The 24,626-nt window shown below is 39.7% G+C and overlaps 1 protein-coding gene across 5 annotated transcripts in view; it reads right to left on the bottom strand.

The window, feature by feature from the left end:
* The window catches only part of LOC123515983 (high-affinity choline transporter 1-like), a 50,822-nt gene that overhangs the window by 23,374 nt on the left and 2,822 nt on the right, over positions 1 to 24,626 (bottom strand). For 4 of the 5 annotated variants that reach the window (XR_006678036.1, XR_006678037.1, XM_045274944.1 and 1 more), the window contains exon 2: positions 3,213 to 3,396. Coding sequence is in view for 3 of the 5 variants with exons in the window: in XM_045274944.1 (XP_045130879.1) it covers positions 3,213 to 3,378 (166 nt within the window). In the remaining 2 variants the exon portion in view is untranslated. Of the gene's footprint in view, positions 1 to 3,212; positions 3,397 to 10,183; positions 10,236 to 24,626 lie in introns of those variants that run through there. The other variant, XM_045274943.1, reaches the window with a different exon arrangement.

Raw genomic sequence — 24,626 nt, 5'->3', positions numbered from 1 at the left:
TATATATATATATATATATATATATATATATATATTATATATATTCTGGCGCCTCCACTACTTTCAAAAGGCTGTGGTTGAGATCACAGAAGGTAATAAAGGTGTTTTTTTATGGTTCTAGTGACACATTAACTACATTTCGACCTTATGAAAAAGAGAAACGCTCTTCGAAACGCGGTTAATTGTATTTGTGGCGTTTTAGAATAATCATGACGAAAGAGCCAACCGTTTTAGAATACAGGTCATAAGCACATACAAGTCTAGTTGGCCGTGTGTTAGTGGTGACACCTGCATTCCAAACAGCTGCCATGCCTGTGCTCGTCTCGGTCACAGGTAACGTGAGGGAATCAGTCCCGCCGTTGACAGCAAAGGAGATAGATGTTTGTGGCAGGAAGCCAGTCAGTGCATTAGGCTACCTCAATCACCTCCACCAAAGAGAAAAGGTTGAGATGTAATGTACCAATGCAATTTTGGCCCCGGGTTCTGTTGCACGAATAATAACAAAAAAAAAAATAGTATGGTAATGATAGTGTTGATGATGATCTTGTTATTATTATTATCATTATTGTTATTATCTTTTTGTCACTTATTTTCATTATTATTATTATTATTATTATTATTATTATTATTATTATTATTATTATTATTATTATTTTTGCTATTATTATTATTATTATTATTATCATTGTTCAGACATTCAGACAAGTTGGAGGAGGAGGTGAAGAGAAGCACAGGTGTAGGGAGGTGAGTTTATTCCCGACTAGTTTCGCTGATGCTTCTTCAGGGAACTGAAGAAGCATCAGCGAAACCAGTCGGGAATAAACTCACCTCCCTACACCTGTGTTTCTCTTCACCTCCTCCTCCTCCATTATTATTATTATTACTATTATTATTATTATTATTATTATTATTATTATTATTATTATTATTATTATTATTATTACTATTATTATTATAATTGTTATTATCATCCATGACAAGAGTACCTTCACCTGTCAGGATAGACTGCAAGTGGGTCATCACAATAATTACTGTGGCCCATTTGGTGGCAGCGTTATAGTGTGCAGCGTGAGTCATGTCATGCACACTTGAAGTATGGGACAGGTTACGAAACAAGGCCATCATTCTGGAACACGTGCGGGCACCCCAGCGTGCACAAGACTTCCAGCATTCTCTGATCCCTCATCTGTCCATCTGTCTTATCTCTAATACAGAAGTTAACAAGCATTCTTGGTCTTTCATTCCGTTTTTGGAAAACTATAGAGCTTCCTGGCTCTTTGCTATAAGAACCGGCATCTCAGTGGACCTTTTTTTCTCTCTCTATTCGTAGCCCCGGGCCAGAAGCCTTCCAACGTAAGAGAAAAGTGAACCAAGGAGACAATTATCTAAAAAGGTAGAAAGTTGAGCAGAGGCAGAAGGAAAGAAGAGAAACTTCCGTCCCTTCCATTAACTCAAGCCAAGACCCAGATATCCGCATCTATGGTAAAGTTGGCTGTACTTCTACATCGCGGTGCCCTCCTTTTTTTCACTACAACAATGTGTTCCTTGCCAAGTCACCTTGTAGGACAGTACTCGACCCACGCATGTTCCAATTGTGGACATGTCATAACATATGTGTGGGAGGATGTTAGGTATGGATTATTTGCTTACATTTATGATCTTTTAATTGTTTCTATGTAAGCTAAGTGAACTGAGGATTACGTCACATTGTCGTCACTTGGGCAGCATCACACTGAGTAAGTTCAGATTTTGACCAACATGAGTTCAAAAGATCAGACGCCTTCCTCGTGAGATTCAGCTGCAGTATTTTGCTTCCCTTATGGTCAAGAACCCGCTTAATTTCTTGGGTAAAAATCATGTTTGTGTTTAACAGAAATCCGTTGATAGCTACCTGACGAAAAGAAGAAGGATAAAAACTCATTGAGGACTCTACACTCACAAAATCATGCGAATATGTTTAAGAGTTCCATAGAAATACAAATGAATCAATCCTGTGACTATACACTTTGCTACGTGGTGAGTGGTGGAAGCAGGCATAAGGCTGGCCTAGGCACCTACTCACGGTTCTCGTTCATCAAGCTAAAGTTCAGTGTAAGGCACCAGTGAAATGGCCTCGGGCAAACCCGCAGTTCGAGCCACTAAAGAGTTGACAGTACCCGCAGGCAGCAGGTTTGACAAGAACAGTCAGCACTTCGTCTTCCTTTTTTTTTTTTTTTTTTTTATTCTCTTCTTGTGGCGAGCACTCCAAACTCGTGCTCTTGTAACGGAATATTATTTTCCTGTCAGTTTCCTGGATATGGAGTAACGTATGCACGTATGTACATACCTAGGAACTGTCATATGTATCAGTCATGGTCACTAGCGATGTGTGGGAGTCTGAGACAGCAGAGGCAATGCATCTGGCAGAGTGCCAGTGCATGAGAGCACCTTGAATCTTGAAGGAGAAGTGTCCTGGCAGCTTTATATATATCCCTTGATATTTAACGTATGCCAACTATGTCATAAAGAAGGCAGTCAAACACACACACACACACACACACACACACACACACACACACACACACACACACACACACACCGCGTAGTGTAGTGGTTAGCACGCTCGACTCACAATCGAGAGGGCCGGCCGGGTTCGAGTCCCGGAGCGGCGAGGCAAATGAGCAAGCCTCTTAATGTGTGGCCCCTGTTCACCTAGCAGCAAATAGGTACGGGATGTAACTCGAGGGGTTGTGGCCTCGCTTTCCCGGTGTGTGGAGTGTGTTGTGGTCTCAGTCCTACCCGAAGATCGGTCTATGAGCTCTGAGCTCGCTCCGTAATGGGGAATACTGGCTAGGTGACCAGCAGGCGACCGAGATGAATTACACACACACACACACACACACACACACACACACAGCGAAGTACGATTGCTCGCGTTTCAGTCCTGTTGGGGAGCAGATTCACAATTTCCCCGCTTATGTCTCGTACTGTTCTGTGAACGGAGACTGCAATGTGAAAGAAGACAAGCCCTTCAATTTTGCCTCCACCTTGGCTGGAATGAGAACCAGGTATTTTTGCAATTGTAAGCTGAACGTGCTAACCTCGACTCAGAACAGAAAAAAATGAATAAAATAAAGTGAATAAGTATGAAAACACCTTGGAAGGAAAACTTAACTAATTTTCCATAAGTCTCAGAATAAGGTCAAGCCATAAGGAAGTACTGCGGTACTCACCCGTCATGGTGAGGATGCCGACCAGAGGCCCAATGGAGCGTCCTGCCAGCATAACCTCCTCGGATTTGCCGCCCTTGTTGCGCCGCCTCCATGCTGCATAGATGCCAATCCCAAGGATGAGGAGGTAAAAGACGATAATGCCCGCAAGGCCCGGTATGTTCATCATCTTGATTGGAAGGAAGATCTGCGCATACAAGAAAACAGTTGAGACTCATGCAGAGAAGTATACAAGAAGCCCCTCCTCGCGGGGTCATTGCCATCACCGCCAATCAACAGTGAGTGGCACCAAATCTGTCAGCAGACCATGTTATTATAATTTCTGCCAAAGCCAAGAATTAACTCGATATGAAATATCACGAAAAAAGAGAGAAATAAGAAAGAGAAAAGGGGAGAAAGAAAAGAGAAATAGTAAATAAAACTGAAAAGAGACAAGGGAGAAAAAAAAAGAAAGAATGTAGTCAACTTGAGACATATTACAGGAATACATATGATAAAGCACCCAAGGATTGTTTACTTATCAAGGCGACGCATAGGTCTTGCTTTGAAATTTGTAAGTTAAAATTATACATTATGAGACTGAAGTGAAACGCTGGTAGACGTCACAACACAACGCACTCCATCAAACACACACGCGATGACGACTAATGGCCTGAACGTGTGAGTGTACCTGCATTATCACATTGACACTACTGCTGTCTATAGGCCGAGACGGGAACAAACTTACTTCCCTACCTATATATCTCATATACTATACAAGTGATAGACATTTGGAGTGGCCAATTTGTCTGCTACAAAGTCATCTTTAGAGTGTTGGCTGAGAACTATAAAGCAACTGAGTTCACAGGTGTCACAAATCTGCCACAAGAACAAAAACTCTCACGTGAGGTATTCAGGCAGCATATCCATGGTGCCCTTCACGCCAAGTCTTGGAGGCATGTTTACGGAACGGAAGGTTAGCGCCCCTCTTGTCACGTGTCTTGGCTCCACAATATTATGAACACTTGGCGTGAAGAGGAAAAACTAGGAATTATAGGGAGGAAGCACGTGCGTTAGGGTGATTCTTCAAGGGGTTAAACATGGCGATAACCTTCCCTCCATTAATTCATGTACTACGCTGCTTCATAGGTGAAGAAACTGACAGGCAAGAGTATGGATTTGTAGTGTCATCCGATCGAATCCGTAAGGAAGATTACTGTGTAAGAAATCCATCTCTAGCAGTTCCCGGTGACATCATTTTGTTTTGTTTTTTTCAGATCCTTAACTTACTTCTCAGAATTTATTTTCATCGTCTTTCTCAGTAAAAGAAATTTTAATCATCACAATCTGAGGAGTAATTTTCCCAATATCACTATAATTGGGCATATATATATATATATATATATATATATATATATATATATATATATATATATATATATATATATATATATATATATATATATATATATATATATATATATATATATATATATATATATATATATATATATATATATATATATATATATATATATATATATATATATATATATATATATATATATATATATATATATATATATATATATATATATATATATATATATATATATATATATATATATATATATATATATATATATGAGTTCTCTTTAAATGTTCTTTTTAACCGTAACTGATGATGCAGAATTCTCAAAATACCATTAGACTTCCCGTAATGAAGTTAAAAGATCCCGCAGGACGCCACTAAACGGCTGACTCCCAATTTCTCTAACGTTTCTGATTAGGACAGAGAAAACTTAGTGTTCAATGCCTCAAAAACTCAATTCCTCCATCTATCAACTCAACACAACCTCTCAGACAAATGTCCCCTCTTCATCATTGGGCGTTCCACTCATACTGTTTTATTAGATAGAGTGGAATCAAAAGATTTTCGTTACATCAATTCCTCTCCTCTGACTGACTGTCTTCAGCCTCTTTCTTACCACCGGAATGTTGCATCTCTTGCCATGTTCTGCCGCTATTTTCAAGACAACTGCTCTTCTGTTCCCGCTAACTGCATGCCTCCCCTCCTCCCGCGATCTCGTTACACAAGACCTTCTCTTTCTCTCACCCCTATTATTAACCTCTCTAGTGCAAGAGTTAACCAGTGTTCTCAATCATTCATACTTTTCTTCGGTAAATCCTGGAACTCCTTGTCTACTTCTGTATTTCCATCTTCCTATGACCTGAACTCATTTAAGAGGGAGATTTCAAAACATTTATCCCATTCTTTTGACTAACTTCTCGGCTCTTTTCGAGGACTGGCATTTGAGTGATCCAGTTTATTTATTTTGTTTTCGTTGCCCTTGACCTCTTACATTAAAAAGAAGACCTTAACCTCCCCTCCGCTTCTGTGGTTCTCTTTAGAATCGGTCTCAAGAAGCTTACATACGATAAGCCGGGTTCCCTTTAGTATCTTTCTTTTCATTAACGATGCAGAATCCTTCCTGAGATGACATTAGGACTGTAGTAACACGCATGTAGATCTATATAACTTCCATCAGAGTTACTGTTGACCCCGTTGACTTCCCTCTGCCCTGCACAGGCCTGCCAAGGATAACTCGTGCCAGGATAATTAATGTCTGCCCAGATGACGTTATGTTCGCACTGAAACGCAATATCGTCTGCGTAAAATGTTCAGTGCAGTTTCAAGACGCATTAATTTCCTTTCATGTGTCGCATTAAAGTAGTCAAGAATGTTATTTCATTTATAAACAGACCTTGAAATCAAAATCCCAATATCATGTGTCTACTCAATGGTAACTGACTCGATGAAACGTGAAAAATGGGTCACGTGTACGAGTTTTTGCTCTTTCTCGTCGGGTTTGGCGCGGAAGACAGGCGCCTCTACCGTCACGTGGACCCTCCCTCTCTAACTGCACGCTACTGCTATTATTGTACCGGTGAGTTCTGTACCTCAAGACCTTCAGACTTGCTCGGCCTTCTAAATTCATATTGCTTTTCATCAGCAAGGATAGTAATTGCAGAAGGGTGTAGAAAGAATACTGAGAGAGAGAGAGAGAGAGAGAGAGAGAGAGAGAGAGAGAGAGAGAGAGAGAGAGGTCATAACATACATGTCGAAGTGACTTATATCTTGGCAGCATGACGGGACTTCTGATTAAGCTAGTCATAGGTATCAGCATGTTAGGCCCTTTTGGGCTGGCTGGCGCCTTCCCGCCCACCCGTGCTGGTCACACTGAACGTCAAACCTGCTCTGCTGCATCCCCGCCACCCTGGGACTTGGGATCATAGCAGTGTGGTCAAGATGGATGGACAATAATGGGCCTCGCTATCCCATGGAGTCTAAAACTCTCCACGGATATGGATTATTGCCTCTGCAGATCAAGTAGCTCTCTGCCTCATGGTGCCTGTAGTACTCTCAACCATAAGCACTGTCTAGAAAACGGGCCTTGAGATATGAACTATTGCTTCTGCAGTTTTCTTCATGTTATTCAGTTGACCGTCATGCTTCTTTTTCCTTTCCCTCAGGAGTTTAACTAAGACAATTTATTTTTTTTCTTTATCCATAAATTCAGAATACTGCAAATTTTATCATATGTATATTCCGATTTGCTCGAGGAGTGTTATCACTAATATTCTTATACACAATAGCCTAAAACTCTCGACATCTGCATTGCATGTCTGATTATTGATCATCGCACCCAAACAGTATATGTATGGGTCAGCAACAAGCCCAGACGTAGTTGTGGAAGAGTGGACAAAATTAATATTCGGGCATTCTAGGTAGTGTGGCCGCTACTTCACTGAACCACTTGACTCCTCATCTCACCGTACGGCAGCAGCAGCTAAAGCTTCCTGGTTCTTGAACAGAGGCATTTTGTGTGCTTATGTGTTTGTCGGGGCAGAAAATGCATAAGTGTGGGCGTGGACGTGGGTACGATTACGGGGTTGCAGGGATATATATGGCTCAGACTCAGCCGTGGGCGGTTATCAAGGAGAGGAAATGTGCCAGGTAAGTGATGGGCCGGTGAGTCGTGATACCCTAAAATAGCATGCAATAGGTGGGTTATGACTGGCCGTCGAGCCAACATAGGCGTGGCGACGGCAGAACTGCATACCATTACAGTCTTCCACCCGCACCTACGTAGTGTCATTGTGAAATGTAATGCGTTGGAGTATTGTACTGTACATGGCAGCTCTGATCTCTCCATCCTAGGTCTGGTGTTGCCTTTCTCACCAGAAGAGACGCCCGCTATGGTGTAATTCACCTCGGTCGTCTGCTGGTCACCCAGCCAGTCTTCCCCATTACGGAGCGAGCTCAGAGCTCATAGACCGATCTTCGGGTAGGACTGAGACCACATCACACACAACACACACCGGGAAAGCAAGGCCACAACCCCTCGAGTTACATCCCGTACCTATTTACTGCTAGCTGAACAGGGGCTACACATTAAAAGGCTTGCCCATTTGCCTCGCCGCTCCGGGACTCGAACCTGGCCCTCTCGATTGTGAGTCGAGCGTGCTAACCACTACACTACGCGGGGTGTGTGTGTGTGTGTGTGTGTAACTCACCACGGTCGTCTGCTGCATGGTCACCCAGCCAGCCGTTCCCTTATTACAGAAAGACCTCAGAGCTCATACTGACTAATCTTCGGAGAGGACTGACCATATTACACACCGGGAAAGCGAGGCCACAACCTCTCCGGTTTCCCTTATCTATTTCCTGCTAGGTGAACAGGGGGTACAGCATTAACTGACTTACCCAGGGACTCGAAGCCTTCTCAGTGTGCTGATTACTAGACTACGTGGCATGTGTGTGTGTGTGTGTGTGTTTCACTGTTTGATCTGCTGCAGTCTCTGACGAGAGAGCCAGACGTTACCCTACGGAACGACCTCAGAGCTCATTATTTCCGATCTTGGGATAGGCCTGAGACCAGGCACACACCACACACCGGGACAACAAGGTCACAACTCCTCGATTTACATCCCATACCTACTCACTGCTAGGTGAACAGGGGCTACACGTGAAAGGAGACACACCCAAATATCTCCACCCGGCCGGGGAATCGAACCCCGGTCCTCTGGCTTGTGAAGCCAGCGCTCTAACCACTGAGCTACCGGACGTGTGTGTGTGTGTGTGTGTGTGTGTGTGTGTGTGTATGCTCAGCCCATTTGTGTATTTATTCATTTTACAAATTAGTCATTTGACTGGACATCTCATGAGACGTGCAGTCAGTTCCTTATTTCGCGAAATGTACAAAATAGCTACTTATTTCGTAACACTTGCTGGCATTTGCTCAAACGGTGAAGCGGAGAAGTCCCAACGTATTTCTTGAACTATAGAGGCAGTATTTTCTTAACAACGTGTGCCTGCCAGTGTTTATAGCGCGGTGGTCAACAGGACTTGAGACTCGTAAGTTTCATACATGCCGATTGACTCATATACTACAATGCTGTCATGGGAATGTGTGATCTGACATTCAGTGAATGTAAGTAGTATACTGTATGTTGTTTTACCAGTGACTGAATCTTAAATCGTATCTATTCAGTCCTACCATTGCAGCTGCCTTCATAACTGTTACTTAGTTATAGGTGGCATAATAGCTACTTTATTGTGAGTTACCGTTTTTCTGCATTGAGCACAGCAGTATAGTGATACATTGGCATGAGCTACATATTCAAATCCTGAGTCTAAGCTTATGCTAAGCTGAATTCGAAAAGAAAGCAAGGGAAGGTATAACCGGAAATATGTCAAATAAGAAATGCTAGCTGTATCGTGCACATTTAGAAGTGAGAAGCTTTCAAGAAATCGACAAGCTAAAAAAAAAAAAAAAAAGGAAATATTAGGGAACTTAATAATTTGCATTGAATGTGATTGATCAACACCGCGTTGCGAGTGGCAGCGGAGAGGACATGCACAATGAGTGCCATCAGAGTAGTGTGCTGATCTCTGCCTTAAATGCACAAAATAGTGTTTCAATCTTGTTCCGCATGTTGCTGCCGATTTTTCTGCAAAAAACCTAAATGAACTTGGCCAAGTTTATTTACTGGACATACATATCCTGAAAGATGGAAAGTCATGCTTCATCATGCATTATGTTAGCAATAATGACTCGGGTAGTGTAACTGATGCTCAGCAAAAAAGCACACCCAGGTAGCACTTCAGACCAAACACATATGGAGAACACATTCGCTGACAAACGTGTATGGACGCAATCCCTGTTGTAGCAATGCATCGTGGGCACAATGAGCGTGACCTCAGCGTGACCTAACCTGTTCTGGCTAAAGATAATGATGGCATTGTGGCCAAACTAAGACTGAAAATATTTACCTATAGGCTTGTTTATTCATCCATCGATTTGTCTATTCATTTATTAATTTATTCATTGATCTTCATTTATTTATTTATTTATTTATTTATTTATTTATTTATTTATCTATTTATCTATCTATTCGTCAAGACATTTTTCTCATTCATTGCTTCCCTCAATCATTTACATTTCTTTCTTACGTAATGTTCACAGCAAGGTTTCTGGCACTGCTCAGCTCACAGCACAGTTGCTCATAAATGTTTGGCACCGATGTCAGCAACATTCCAATGTGCAAATTATATGAGTCGAGGCAGGATGGGGTGACAGCACACCCGCGAGCGAGGAAGCAGGTCATTTGAAAGTAAAGAGAGGTAATAAGAAATGTCCTTTTTCTGTTTTTCTTCCTTTCTTTTTCTAGCGCTCAGTCTTTTGGCAAAAAGCGCATACCATATATATGACGTAAGTGGCCGAGACGTCTCCATATAGTTGGCTCCTTATGCAAAGCAATTAACCATGCTAAATGGGTAAAGCCCTCACTAATTGCGCTTCGTGATGGAAAATGGAGCCAACACAGACATATGACATGATAAAGACACGAGGTAAGACATCTCGCCGGAATAACTTCACCTTGAACAGAAAGTAATTAGGCACAGTTACAAAATACCATTACTTACTTACTTGTTACTTGGGGTGTTTGTTCAAGGCTCCGCTCCACTGCAAGGCAGCGCTCAGCAGAGCCTCCCTCAAAAGCAACTAGCATCTATAATTGTCTTTGATTTCCATGCCGTTAAAATCGTTAACTTCCTTGAACAAATATGTCTTCAATTTCCTTTTGAAGATATCGATCCTGGCACAGCCTTCGATATCACTCGGCAGTTTATTGTAAATCCTTGTGCATCTTGCAAATGCTCGGCATCCCATGTCAAGGTTATATCTTGGCTCATGTAGTCTGTATGGGTCTGCATCGTATCTCAGCTCCATCGTAGTGTCATGGTGGAACGTTTCCTGTAAGTTCCTCAAGTACTCAGGTGTTCCAGACTGTAATGCCTGATGAGTCATAACACTAATCTTGTACTCAATTCGTGCTTTAATTGGCAGCCATCACTGACAGGAAAATTTTTTAAAAAGAAAAGTTAAAAAAAAAGTGAAACAGTTTCTACAGTAAAATTTAGTGTGTAGGAGGATAATTCTCATCAATGATAAAAAATTACTCTGAGTCAGCACACACACACACACACACACACACACACACACACACACACACACACACATACACACGATATATATATATATATATATATATATATATATATATATATATATATATATATATATATATATATATATATATATATATATATATATATATATATATATATATATATATATATATATATATATATATATATATATATATATATATATATATATATATAGAGAGAGAGAGAGAGGGGGGGGGGGAAATACATATCTAGGTTACAATCAGTTCAAACAAGTTCCATTATGAATGTAATGCAATTTAGGTCTTTTTTTCGGTGTTGTACTAAAACATGATGTAAAAATACAATCACATTCATTTTTTTTTTCTTTAGTAACAACTAAAGACAGGGACATTATTTTAAGTGCAGTTACCTCAGGGATGGCAGGAATAAGCAAATAATACTGGAGGTGCCTTGCAAAGCAGCATGATTCATTATTTGTTTCCTACTTGTTTGCTAGTTCGTGTGTGTGTGTGTGTGTGTGTGTGTGTGTGTGTGTGTGTGTGTGTGTGTGTGTGTGTTTATATAATGATGAAAGTTGAGCTGCAATGAAAGTATTTGTTGTGGCGACACACGGAAGACACACGCGATGTTTTGTAAAGGGGAACTTCTTCAGCATCGACAATTTTTTAAGTTCTCCTCTCCCTTGTTATTCTTCTCCTTAACGGTGTGTTATCAGAAAACAAATTGTACCACTTACCGATTAAGTTCATGAGGATTTCATTTATCTATTACAGTATTTATTCACTTAATTTTTGTTATCGTTACAAATGCACAGGCTGCTCATTTGTTTTTCCATGACTTCGTGTTTCGTATCAAACACCTGAAGAGTTTTACGGCTAAATTATAGTTCCAAGGAGGAAAGTAGTTAAACCGCTAATAATTGCTTATAAAATCTTGATCTAAACATCCCACGTCTTTTCAATGGACGGAATGATATTCTTAGCCTTATCGATTGCAGTGGTAGTAATACTTGCAATCCTTATGAAGGACTTATGAACAAAAGAAGCCAAAGCACAAACAGAAAAAAAACAGCGCCAAAAGAAGGAACAGCAAAATAATTAGGACAGTCAAACCAAGTGTGTAAGAGGAAAAATCTCATTGATAATAAAAAATTGCATCGAGTCACAACACACACACACGCACACATATGCGCACACACACACACACACACACACACACACACACACACACACACACACACACACACACACACCGATATTATCATTACCATTATTATTATTATTATTATTATTATTATTATTATTATTGTTATTATTATTATTATTATTATTATTATTATTATTATTATTATTATTATTATTATTATTATTATTATTATTATTATTATTATTATTATTATTATTATTATTATTATTATTATTATTATCATTATTATTGTTTTTATTATTACTATCTTTACAACACACACACACACACACACACACACACACACACACACACACACACACACACACACACACACACACACACCGCGTAATGTAGTGATTAGCACGTTCGGCTCACAATCGAGAAGGTCCGGGTTCGAGTCCCAGGCACGGCGAGGCAAATGGGCAAGCCTCTTAATGTGTTGCCCTCGTTCACCTAGCTGTAAATAGGTACGATATGTAACTCTAAGGATTATAACATCACTTTCCCGGTGTGTGGAGTGTGTTGTGGTCTCAGTCCTACCCGAAGATCGGTCTATAATCTCTGAGCTCACTCCGTAATGGGGAAGGCTGGCTGGGTGACCAGCAGACGACCGTGGTGGTGAATTACACACACACACACACACACACACCATACATAATTGTTATTTTTAATATTATTACACACACACACACACACACACACACACACACACATATATATATATATATATATATATATATATATATATATATATATATATATATATATATATATATATATATATATATATATATATATATATATATATATATATATATATATATATATATATATATATATATATATATATATATATATATATATATATATATATATATATATATATATATATATATATATATATATATATATATATATATATATATATATATATATATATATATATATATATATATATATATATATATATATATATATATATATATATATATATATATATATATATATATATATATATATATATATATATATATATATATATATATATATATATATATATATATATATATATATATATATATATATATATATATATATATATATATATATATATATATATATATATATATATATATATATATATATATATATATATATATATATATATATATATATATATATATATATATATATATATATATATATATATATATATATATATATATATATATATATATATATATATATATATATATATATATATATATAGATAGAGAGAGAGAGAGAGAGAGAGAGAGAGAGAGAGAGAGAGAGAGAGAGAGAGAGAGAGAGAGAGAGAGAGAGAGAGAGAGAGAGAGAGAGAGAGAGAGAGAGAGGGAGGGAGGGAGGGAGAAGAGTGAAATATGTATCTAGGTTACAAATATTTTAAACAAGTTCCATATTGAATGTAATGCAATTTAGCTCCTTTTTCTCAGGCTTGTACTAAAATTTTTCTTTAGTAACAACTAAAGACATGGACATTATGAACGTCTCTCCTTATTGGACTGAGAAGAAAAATTCCGACACCAACGAGAGATGAAAGAAAAGTCAATTTTAAGTGCAGTTACCTCAGGGATGGCAGGAATAAGCAAATAATACTGGAGGTGCCTCGAAAAACAGCATGATTCATTATTTGTTTCCTACTTGTTTGCTGGTTCGTGTGTGTGTGTGTGTGTGTAATTCACTGTTTGAGCTGCTGCAGTCTCTGACGAGACAGCCAGACGTTACCCTACGGAACGAGCTCAGAGCTCATTATTTCCGATCTTGGGATAGGTATGAGACCAGGCACACACCACACACCGGGACAACAAGGTCACAACTCCTCGATTTACATCCCGTACCTACTCACTGCTACAGTGAGAACAGGGGCTACACGTGAAAGGAGACACACCCAAATATCTCCACCCGGCCGGGGAATCGAACCACGGTCATCTGGCTTGTGAAGCCAGCGCTCTAACCACTGAGCTACCGGGCCGTGTGTGTGTGTGTGTGTGTGTGTGTGTGTGTGTGTGTGTGTGTGTGTGTGTGTGTGTGTATTTATATAATGAAGAAAGTTGAGCTGCAATGAAAGTATTTACTGTGGCGGCGCACGGAAGACGCGCGCGATGTTTTGTAAAGGGGAACTTCTTCAGCCTCGACCATTTTTGGTCAACGATCTTTTGTTCTTATGTTCTCCTCCCCCTTGATATTCTTCTCCTTAACGGTGTGTTATCAGAAAACAAATTGTACCACTTACCGATTAAGTTCATGAGGATTTCATTTATCTATTACAGTATTTATTCACTTAATTTTTGTTATCGTTACAAATGCACAGGCTGCTCATTTGTTTTTCCATGACTCTTCGTGTTTCGTATCAAACACCTGAAGAATTTTACGGCTAAATTATAGTTCCAAGGAGGAAAGTAGTTAAACCGCTAATAATTGCTTATAAAATCTTGATCTAAACATCCCACGTCTTTTCAATGGACGGAATGATATTCTTAGCCTTATCGATTGCAGTGGTAGTAATACTTGCAATCCTTATGAAGGACTTATGAACAAAAGAAGCCAAAGCACAAACAAAAAAGAGACAGCGCCAAAAGAAGGAACAGCAAAATAATTAGGACAGTCAAACCAAGTGTGTAAGAGGAAAAATCTCATTGATAATAAAAAAAATTCTGAGTCAGAACACACACACACATGCGCGCACACACACACACACACACACACACACACACACACACACACACACACACATACACACTAGAGATGTATCGGACATCTGCATCCGCATCCGCATCCACGAAACATCCTCATATTTTTTCACATCCACATCCGCATCCGCATCCGTAGTTGTGATAATCTGAACATCCGCGTCCGCCTCCGCATCCGCATTTGTGGTGAAATATATATTCGCATCCGCATCCGCATCCACACTCTACAGAGGATGTGTGGATGCGGATGTGTTCTATACATTGCACAACCTATAGATCAGTGGTTCCCAAACAGGGGTCCATGGACCCCAAGGGTCCATGGAAGAATTTCAAGGGGTCCATAGAGATTCTACTTATTTTTAAATTTATTATACTGTCAAGTAAGAAGAGAAAGTTCTCGGAAGATTATCTTCAGTGGGGGTTTACTTCGATTCAAAAAAATAATGTAGATCTCCCACAGTGTGTCATTTGTTTTCGTGTCCTGGGAAATGATTCACTGAAGCCTTCAAAATTACAACTTCACCTGACCAAATGCCACCCTGAGTATGCTGGGAAGGAAAAGGATTTTTTCAAGAGGAAAGCTGATGAACTGAAGAGGCAAAACTTGATGCGACTGGTAGCTTCCAAGAGAAGAGAGGGAACATCGTGGAAGCATCATACAGAGTGGCTTATTTAGTAGCACGGAAGAAAAAGCCACACACAATTGCTGAAGAATTGATCCTACCTTGTGCAAAAGAAATGGTTAGACTGATTCTTGGAGCAGAAGCAGCACAGAAACTAAGTGATGTATCTCTTTCGAATAATACTATCCAGCGAAGAATCAGGGACATGTCAGGTGATGTGAAAGATCAGATTATTGAAGAGATAAAAGCATCCCCCATTTTTGCTATACAGGTCGATGAATCCACTGATGTAGCAATGGCGTGCCAGCTGTTGGTATACTGCCGATACCTGTTCAAAGGCATAATAAAGGAGGAATTTCTTTGCTGTCAAAATCTTGAAACATCAAGTACGGCCACTGATGTGATGAATGCTGTGTCATCGTTTTTTGACAAGCATGGTTTGAGTTGGAATAATCTTGTTGGAATCACAACTGATGGAGCTCCAGCCATGCTTGGGTCGAGGTCGGGTTTCAAGCAAAAGTAAAATCCAAAGCACCAAATGCAGTTGGTGTGCACTGCTTCATTCATCGGGAGGCTCTGGCTTCTAAATCGCTTCCTTCTGGGCTTCTCACAATTTTCACTGGTATTGTCAAGGTCGTGAACTATGTGAAAACTCTGCCCTCAACACGAGACTGTTCCAGCAACTGTGTCATGACATGGAATCCGAGCATAGTTCCTTGCTCTTTTATACATCCGTCAGGTGGTTGTCTGCAGGAGATTTTGTCCCGCTTCTTCTCTCTTCGCCAGGAAGTTGAAATGTTTCTTGATGTACAGAAAAATGTGACCTGTTGGAGATATTGAAATCAGAACACTTTGAGCTCCGCCTTGCTTATCTTGTGGACATATTTGAAATCTTCAACCAGCTGAACTTGAGACTCAAGGAAAGGATTCAAACTTGCTCAGCCACTGTGACTCAATACATGCATTTTGGCCAAATTGGAGCTGTATAAGAAGAGAGTGAGTGTAGGAAAATTTATGATGTTTCCATCATTGAATGAAGTTCTTGCTGATGGTCAGCTTTCAAGTACCTTGTCCAAGGAAATCATGGACCACTTGTCTCAGCTAGATGATGAATTTCGCCGTTACTTTCCTGACTTGAGCCCTCAGCATGCAGGATTAGCAAAAAATCCTTTCTTATGTCAGGTTGATGATGTGTTAGAAGACGCACAAGAAGAGTTCATTGAGCTTCTCCATGATTCAACAGCCAAGAATGTGTTCCAGTCAAACTCCTTGTCTAGCTTCTGGTGTTCAATGATGGAATCATATCCAAAAATAAGTGATCTGGCAGTTCGAGTTCTTTTGCCTTTTGCTTCAACCTACCTGTGCGAAAGTGGGTTTTCTTCATTACTTGCAATAAAAACAAAATCAAGGAACAAGCTGTCTGTGGAAGATGACTTGAGGTGTGCACTGGCTGCCACTGAGCCAAGGATTCATGAGCTGGTTGCTCAAAACAACCACAAAAGTCCCATTGAGAAATATAAAGTGACATACTTTTTCGCAACCAATGAAAAGTTTCATTCACTGCTGTTTTGTGATTTTTGTTGTATTCATACAGTTTTGTGATTCTTTTATTCATACATGTGCTTGCAAGCTCAAAAAAGGGCAAATATTATAAAGATAGTTTTTGCACACAATACCTACAACTATAACAACATTAACATAACATTTTTCCTATGTGTTTTACTTAAATCAAAAAGTGCTGAACGGAATGTTTTCTGATTTCATATAAATAGGCCTACATCTTAATCAGCATAACAATGGAAGGCATTTTACATTAATATATTCATTTCTTGCAGAAAAATCTTTTATTAATTTTCTTGGCTTAACCTATTTCGTTGTAGGGGGTCCACAGGTGAAACAATGACTGGAAAAGGGGGAACGGGACAAATAAGGTTGGGAACCGCTGCTATAGATTATAGAGTAATATATGGACACGCAGTCACAGACTTGCAGAGTACTGCCTAGTGCTTCAGACTTAGAGTTCATACAGAGCTTAGAAACGTGGATTAAATTTATTGATGTGTGTCTAATAAATCAATTATCTAATAAAACTAAAGCAAATGATATCACGTATTCATTTCCTTTCAAACTTACACAACGTAATGTGTCTAGAATTTAGGGGAAGGACAGGAGTAGGGAGCGAATTTTACATAGTGACTATTAAGTACAAATACATAGTAAATAAATAGCAAACTGTGAATGGTGGAATGTTAGAAACTTAGTAACGACAGACGAGTGTGTGTGTGTGTCTGTGTGTGTGTGTGTGTGTGTGTGTGTGTGTGTGTGTGTGTGTGTGTGTAATTCACCACGGTCGCCTGTTGGTCACCCAGTCAGTCTTCCCCATTACGGAGCGAGCTCAGAGCTCATAGACCGATCTTCGGGTAGGACTGAGACCACAACACACTCCACACACCGGGAAAGCAAGGCCACAACCCCTCGAGTTACATCCCGTACCTATTTATTGCTAGGTGAACCGGGGCTACAGATTAAGAAGCTTGCCCATTTGCCTCGAACCCGGCCCTCTCGATTGTGAGTCGAGCGTGTTAACCACTACACTACCCGGTGTGTGTGTGTGTGTGTGTGTGTGTGTGTGAAGAGGGAGATGGAGAGGAGGCTTACCCTTGCTTGTCACCTTCACCCCAACTCCTGATGTCTTAATGCTGGAGAGAGAGAGAGAGAGAGAGAGAGAGAGAGAGAGAGAGAGAGAGAGTGTAATGCGTGTGTCGTGTGGTTGAGTAATGTCGTACATTGCGGTCTTAGACCTTGTTCCCACTTCACATGATAGAATTCAGTGTTTCTTCCTTAAATACATTTATTGCGAATGTTTCCATAATTATACAAATAATAATGTTGAAAAATATGAACCGACAGCGCTGACCTCTTCTTATCGCATGAGTTTCCCTGTCGTCGCCTGTTTCCCTGATATAGGGAGTTGCCGATGAAAGGATTTTCACAGAGGAAATGTAATATTAGCTATTGTTTTATTATTATTATTATCATTATAATTATTATTATCATTATTATTATCATCATTATTATTATCATTACTATTATGGAAAGACTTTCGATGTATTTCTTACTAGAATTTAATGCAATGAAGCATTATAATACAGTAATTTTCTTTTCACATTTGCTAAGCATCTTGGAAATTTATAATTCTGATCCATAAGTTGTAAACTGGCATTCTGAGTCCTACATAGTACACTGGCAGGTTATCAGTTTGGTAAGAGTTTGCCTTCGAAATAAGAAGTACTTCTCCTTCCTTGCTTGCTCCTCGCTGATAAACAGTTTGCCAGTGTTTGTGTTTAAATGGATATTATAATCAAGTTTACAAAGCCTTATTGCTCTGTGTGCTGACTGCTATAGCAAGTGAAAAATGGCGTCACATAGCAGTGAAGTGTGGAAATATTTCATGTGTAAGTTAAGTGACCTAGCACAGTGTCTGTTGTGCAAGAAAGATGATTCACGAAAGGGACGTGGAACTACATCTTTGAAAAACCACTTGAAATCAGTGCATAAAGAACAGTTTGAAGAGTTGATGGAAAAGAGAGAAAGAAGTTGGAAGAAAAATAAATATAGAAAAAACACCTTTGCAAAAAGCAAAGACAGATGCTAAGCAAAGGAATGTTGGTGAGTATTTTCAGAGTGCAAAATTATGGGATGCTTCTAACCCTAAGGCAAAGAAACTGGATAAATGCACAGCAGAAATGTTAGTCATGGATGAATTAAATGGATGAATTAAATACTTTCAAAGAGAGAAGTATCAACTGTTAAGACACCATTCCAACTCATTTGGCAGTATTTTGGTTCTGCCACCTAATTTTTATTTGTTACTTCTCCTGCTGTCTGCATGGTCTGACACTGAAGCAGGCTTTTTTTTTTTTTTTGTCCTCTTGGTCAGAGAGTTTGACGTAAAAACATCTGCATCCGCATCCGCATCCGCGAGGATGTCATATTCTGATATCCGATCCGCATTTCCATCAGCATTTTAGCAGAGACTGATATCCGCATCCACATTTGCATCCGCAAAATGACGTCCGCATACACATCCGCATCCGCGGATGTCTGAAATTCGACATCCGATATATCTCTAACACACACACACACACACACACACACACACACACACACACACACACACACACACACACACACACTTACATTATTGTTGTTTTTATTATTATTACACACACACACACACACACACACACACACACACACACACACACACACACACACACACACACACACACACACACACACACACACGCTTGCATACGTGCATATATATATATATATATATATATATATATATATATATATATATATATATATATATATATATATATATATATATATATATATATATATATATATATATATATATATATATATATATATATATATATATATATATATATATATATATATATATATATAGAGAGAGAGAGAGAGAGAGAGAGAGAGAGAGAGAAAGGTTACAAATACTATTTTTAACAAGTTCCATATTGAATGTAATGCAATTTAGCTCCTTTTCTCGGCTTGTACTAAAACTTTTCTTTAGTAACAACTAAAGACATGAACATTATGAACGCCTCTCCTTATTGGACTGAGAAGAAACATTCCGACACCAACGAGAGATGAAAGAAAAGTCAATTTTAAGTGCAGTTACCTCAGGGATGGCAGGAATAAGCAAATAATACTGGAGGTGCCTCGAAAAACAGCATGATTCATTATTTGTTTCCTACTTGTTTGCTGGTTCGTGTGTGTGTGTGTGTGTGTGTAATTCACTGTTTGAGCTGCTGCAGTCTCTGACGAGACAGCCAGACGTTACCCTACGGAACGAGCTCAGAGCTCATTATTTCCGATCTTGGGATAGGTATGAGACCAGGCACACACCACACACCGGGACAACAAGGTCACAACTCCTCGATTTACATCCCGTACCTACTCACTGCTACAGTGAGAACAGGGGCTACACGTGAAAGGAGACACACCCAAATATCTCCACCCGGCCGGGGAATCGAACCACGGTCATCTGGCTTGTGAAGCCAGCGCTCTAACCACTGAGCTACCGGGCCGTGTGTGTGTGTGTGTGTGTGTGTGTGTGTGTGTGTGTGTGTGTGTGTGTGTGTGTGTGTGTATTTATATAATGAAGAAAGTTGAGCTGCAATGAAAGTATTTACTGTGGCGGCGCACGGAAGACGCGCGCGATGTTTTGTAAAGGGAACTTCTTCAGCCTCGACCATTTTTGGTCAACGATCTTTTGTTCTTATGTTCTCCTCCCCCTTGTTATTCTTCTCCTTAACGGTGTGTTATCAGAAAACAAATTGTACCACTTACCGATTAAGTTCATGAGGATTTCATTTATCTATTACAGTATTTATTCACTTAATTTTTGTTATCGTTACAAATGCACAGCCTGCTCATTTGTTTTTCCATGACTCTTCGTGTTTCGTATCAAACACCTGAAGAATTTTACGGCTAAATTATAGTTCCAAGGAGGAAAGTAGTTAAACCGCTAATAATTGCTTATAAAATCTTGATCTAAACATCCCACGTCTTTTCAATGGACGGAATGATATTCTTAGCCTTATCGATTGCAGTGGTAGTAATACTTGCAATCCTTATGAAGGACTTATGAACAAAAGAAGCCAAAGCACAAACAAAAAAGAGACAGCGCCAAAAGAAGGAACAGCAAAATAATTAGCACAGTCAAACCAAGTGTGTAAGAGGAAAAATCTCATTGATAATAAAAAAAATTCTGAGTCAGAACACACACACACATGAGCGCACACACACACACACACACACACACACACACACACACACACACACACACACACATACACACTAGAGATGTATCGGACATCTGCATCCGCATCCGCATCCACGAAACATCCTCATATTTTTTCACATCCACATCCGCATCCGCATCCGTAGTTGTGATAATCTGAACATCCGCGTCCGCCTCCGCATCCGCATTTGTGGTGAAATATATATTCGCATCCGCATCCGCATCCACACTCTACAGAGGATGTGTGGATGCGGATGTGTTCTATACATTGCACAACCTATAGATCAGTGGTTCCCAAACAGGGGTCCATGGACCCCAAGGGTCCATGGAAGAATTTCAAGGGGTCCATAGAGATTCTACTTATTTTTAAATTTATTATACTGTCAAGTAAGAAGAGAAAGTTCTCGGAAGATTATCTTCAGTGGGGGTTTACTTCGATTCAAAAAAATAATGTAGATCTCCCACAGTGTGTCATTTGTTTTCGTGTCCTGGGAAATGATTCACTGAAGCCTTCAAAATTACAACTTCACCTGACCAAATGCCACCCTGAGTATGCTGGGAAGGAAAAGGATTTTTTCAAGAGGAAAGCTGATGAACTGAAGAGGCAAAAACTTGATGCGACTGGTAGCTTCCAAGAGAAGAGAGGGAACATCGTGGAAGCATCATACAGAGTGGCTTATTTAGTAGCACGGAAGAAAAAGCCACACACAATTGCTGAAGAATTGATCCTACCTTGTGCAAAAGAAATGGTTAGACTGATTCTTGGAGCAGAAGCAGCACAGAAACTAAGTGATGTATCTCTTTCGAATAATACTATCCAGCGAAGAATCAGGGACATGTCAGGTGATGTGAAAGATCAGATTATTGAAGAGATAAAAGCATCCCCCATTTTTGCTATACAGGTCGATGAATCCACTGATGTAGCAATGGCGTGCCAGCTGTTGGTATACTGCCGATACCTGTTCAAAGGCATAATAAAGGAGGAATTTCTTTGCTGTCAAAATCTTGAAACATCAAGTACGGCCACTGATGTGATGAATGCTGTGTCATCGTTTTTTGACAAGCATGGTTTGAGTTGGAATAATCTTGTTGGAATCACAACTGATGGAGCTCCAGCCATGCTTGGGTCGAGGTCGGGTTTCCAAGCAAAAGTAAAATCCAAAGCACCAAATGCAGTTGGTGTGCACTGCTTCATTCATCGGGAGGCTCTGGCTTCTAAATCGCTTCCTTCTGGGCTTCTCACAATTTTCACTGGTATTGTCAAGGTCGTGAACTATGTGAAAAACTCTGCCCTCAACACGAGACTGTTCCAGCAACTGTGTCATGACATGGAATCCGAGCATAGTTCCTTGCTCTTTTATACATCCGTCAGGTGGTTGTCTGCAGGAGATTTTGTCCCGCTTCTTCTCTCTTCGCCAGGAAGTTGAAATGTTTCTTGATGTACAGAAAAATGTGACCTGTTGGAGATATTGAAATCAGAACACTTTGAGCTCCGCCTTGCTTATCTTGTGGACATATTTGAAATCTTCAACCAGCTGAACTTGAGACTCAAGGAAAGGATTCAAACTTGCTCAGCCACTGTGACTCAATACATGCATTTTGGCCAAATTGGAGCTGTATAAGAAGAGAGTGAGTGTAGGAAAATTTATGATGTTTCCATCATTGAATGAAGTTCTTGCTGATGGTCAGCTTTCAAGTACCTTGTCCAAGGAAATCATGGACCACTTGTCTCAGCTAGATGATGAATTTCGCCGTTACTTTCCTGACTTGAGCCCTCAGCATGCAGGATTAGCAAAAAATCCTTTCTTATGTCAGGTTGATGATGTGTTAGAAGACGCACAAGAAGAGTTCATTGAGCTTCTCCATGATTCAACAGCCAAGAATGTGTTCCAGTCAAACTCCTTGTCTAGCTTCTGGTGTTCAATGATGGAATCATATCCAAAAATAAGTGATCTGGCAGTTCGAGTTCTTTTGCCTTTTGCTTCAACCTACCTGTGCGAAAGTGGGTTTTCTTCATTACTTGCAATAAAAACAAAATCAAGGAACAAGCTGTCTGTGGAAGATGACTTGAGGTGTGCACTGGCTGCCACTGAGCCAAGGATTCATGAGCTGGTTGCTCAAAACAACCACAAAAGTCCCATTGAGAAATATAAAGTGACATACTTTTTCGCAACCAATGAAAAGTTTCATTCACTGCTGTTTTGTGATTTTTGTTGTATTCATACAGTTTTTGTGATTCTTTTTATTCATACATGTGCTTGCAAGCTCAAAAAAGGGCAAATATTATAAAGATAGTTTTTGCACACAATACCTACAACTATAACAACATTAACATAACATTTTTCCTATGTGTTTTACTTAAATCAAAAAGTGCTGAACGGAATGTTTTCTGATTTCATATAAATAGGCCTACATCTTAATCAGCATAACAATGGAAGGCATTTTACATTAATATATTCATTTCTTGCAGAAAAATCTTTTATTAATTTTCTTGGCTTAACCTATTTCGTTGTAGGGGGTCCACAGGTGAAACAATGACTGGAAAAGGGGGAACGGGACAAATAAGGTTGGGAACCGCTGCTATAGATTATAGAGTAATATATGGACACGCAGTCACAGACTTGCAGAGTACTGCCTAGTGCTTACAGACTTAGAGTTCATACAGAGCTTAGAAACGTGGATTAAATTTATTGATGTGTGTCTAATAAATCAATTATCTAATAAAACTAAAGCAAATGATATCACGTATTCATTTCCTTTCAAACTTACACAACGTAATGTGTCTAGAATTTAGGGGAAGGACAGGAGTAGGGAGCGAATTTTACATAGTGACTATTAAGTACAAATACATAGTAAATAAATAGCAAACTGTGAATGGTGGAATGTTAGAAACTTAGTAACGACAGACGAGTGTGTGTGTGTGTCTGTGTGTGTGTGTGTGTGTGTGTGTGTGTGTGTGTGTGTGTGTGTGTAATTCACCACGGTCGCCTGTTGGTCACCCAGTCAGTCTTCCCCATTACGGAGCGAGCTCAGAGCTCATAGACCGATCTTCGGTAGGACTGAGACCACAACACACTCCACACACCGGGAAAGCAAGGCCACAACCCCTCGAGTTACATCCCGTACCTATTTATTGCTAGGTGAACCGGGGCTACAGATTAAGAAGCTTGCCCATTTGCCTCGAACCCGGCCCTCTCGATTGTGAGTCGAGCGTGTTAACCACTACACTACCCGGTGTGTGTGTGTGTGTGTGTGTGTGTGTGTGAAGAGGGAGATGGAGAGGAGGCTTACCCTTGCTTGTCACCTTCACCCCAACTCCTGATGTCTTAATGCTGGTGAGAGAGAGAGAGAGAGAGAGAGAGAGAGAGAGAGAGAGAGAGAGAGTGTAATGCGTGTGTCGTGTGGTTGAGTAATGTCGTACATTGCGGTCTTAGACCTTGTTCCCACTTCACATGATAGAATTCAGTGTTTCTTCCTTAAATACATTTATTGCGAATGTTTCCATAATTATACAAATAA

This window comes from Portunus trituberculatus, chromosome 40 (genome assembly GCF_017591435.1).
Source record: "Portunus trituberculatus isolate SZX2019 chromosome 40, ASM1759143v1, whole genome shotgun sequence".
In the NCBI taxonomy this organism is placed as follows: Eukaryota; Metazoa; Arthropoda; class Malacostraca; order Decapoda; family Portunidae; genus Portunus; species Portunus trituberculatus.
The sequence above is the reverse complement of the archived record's forward strand: the minus strand, read 5'-3'. Positions and strand labels throughout refer to the sequence as shown.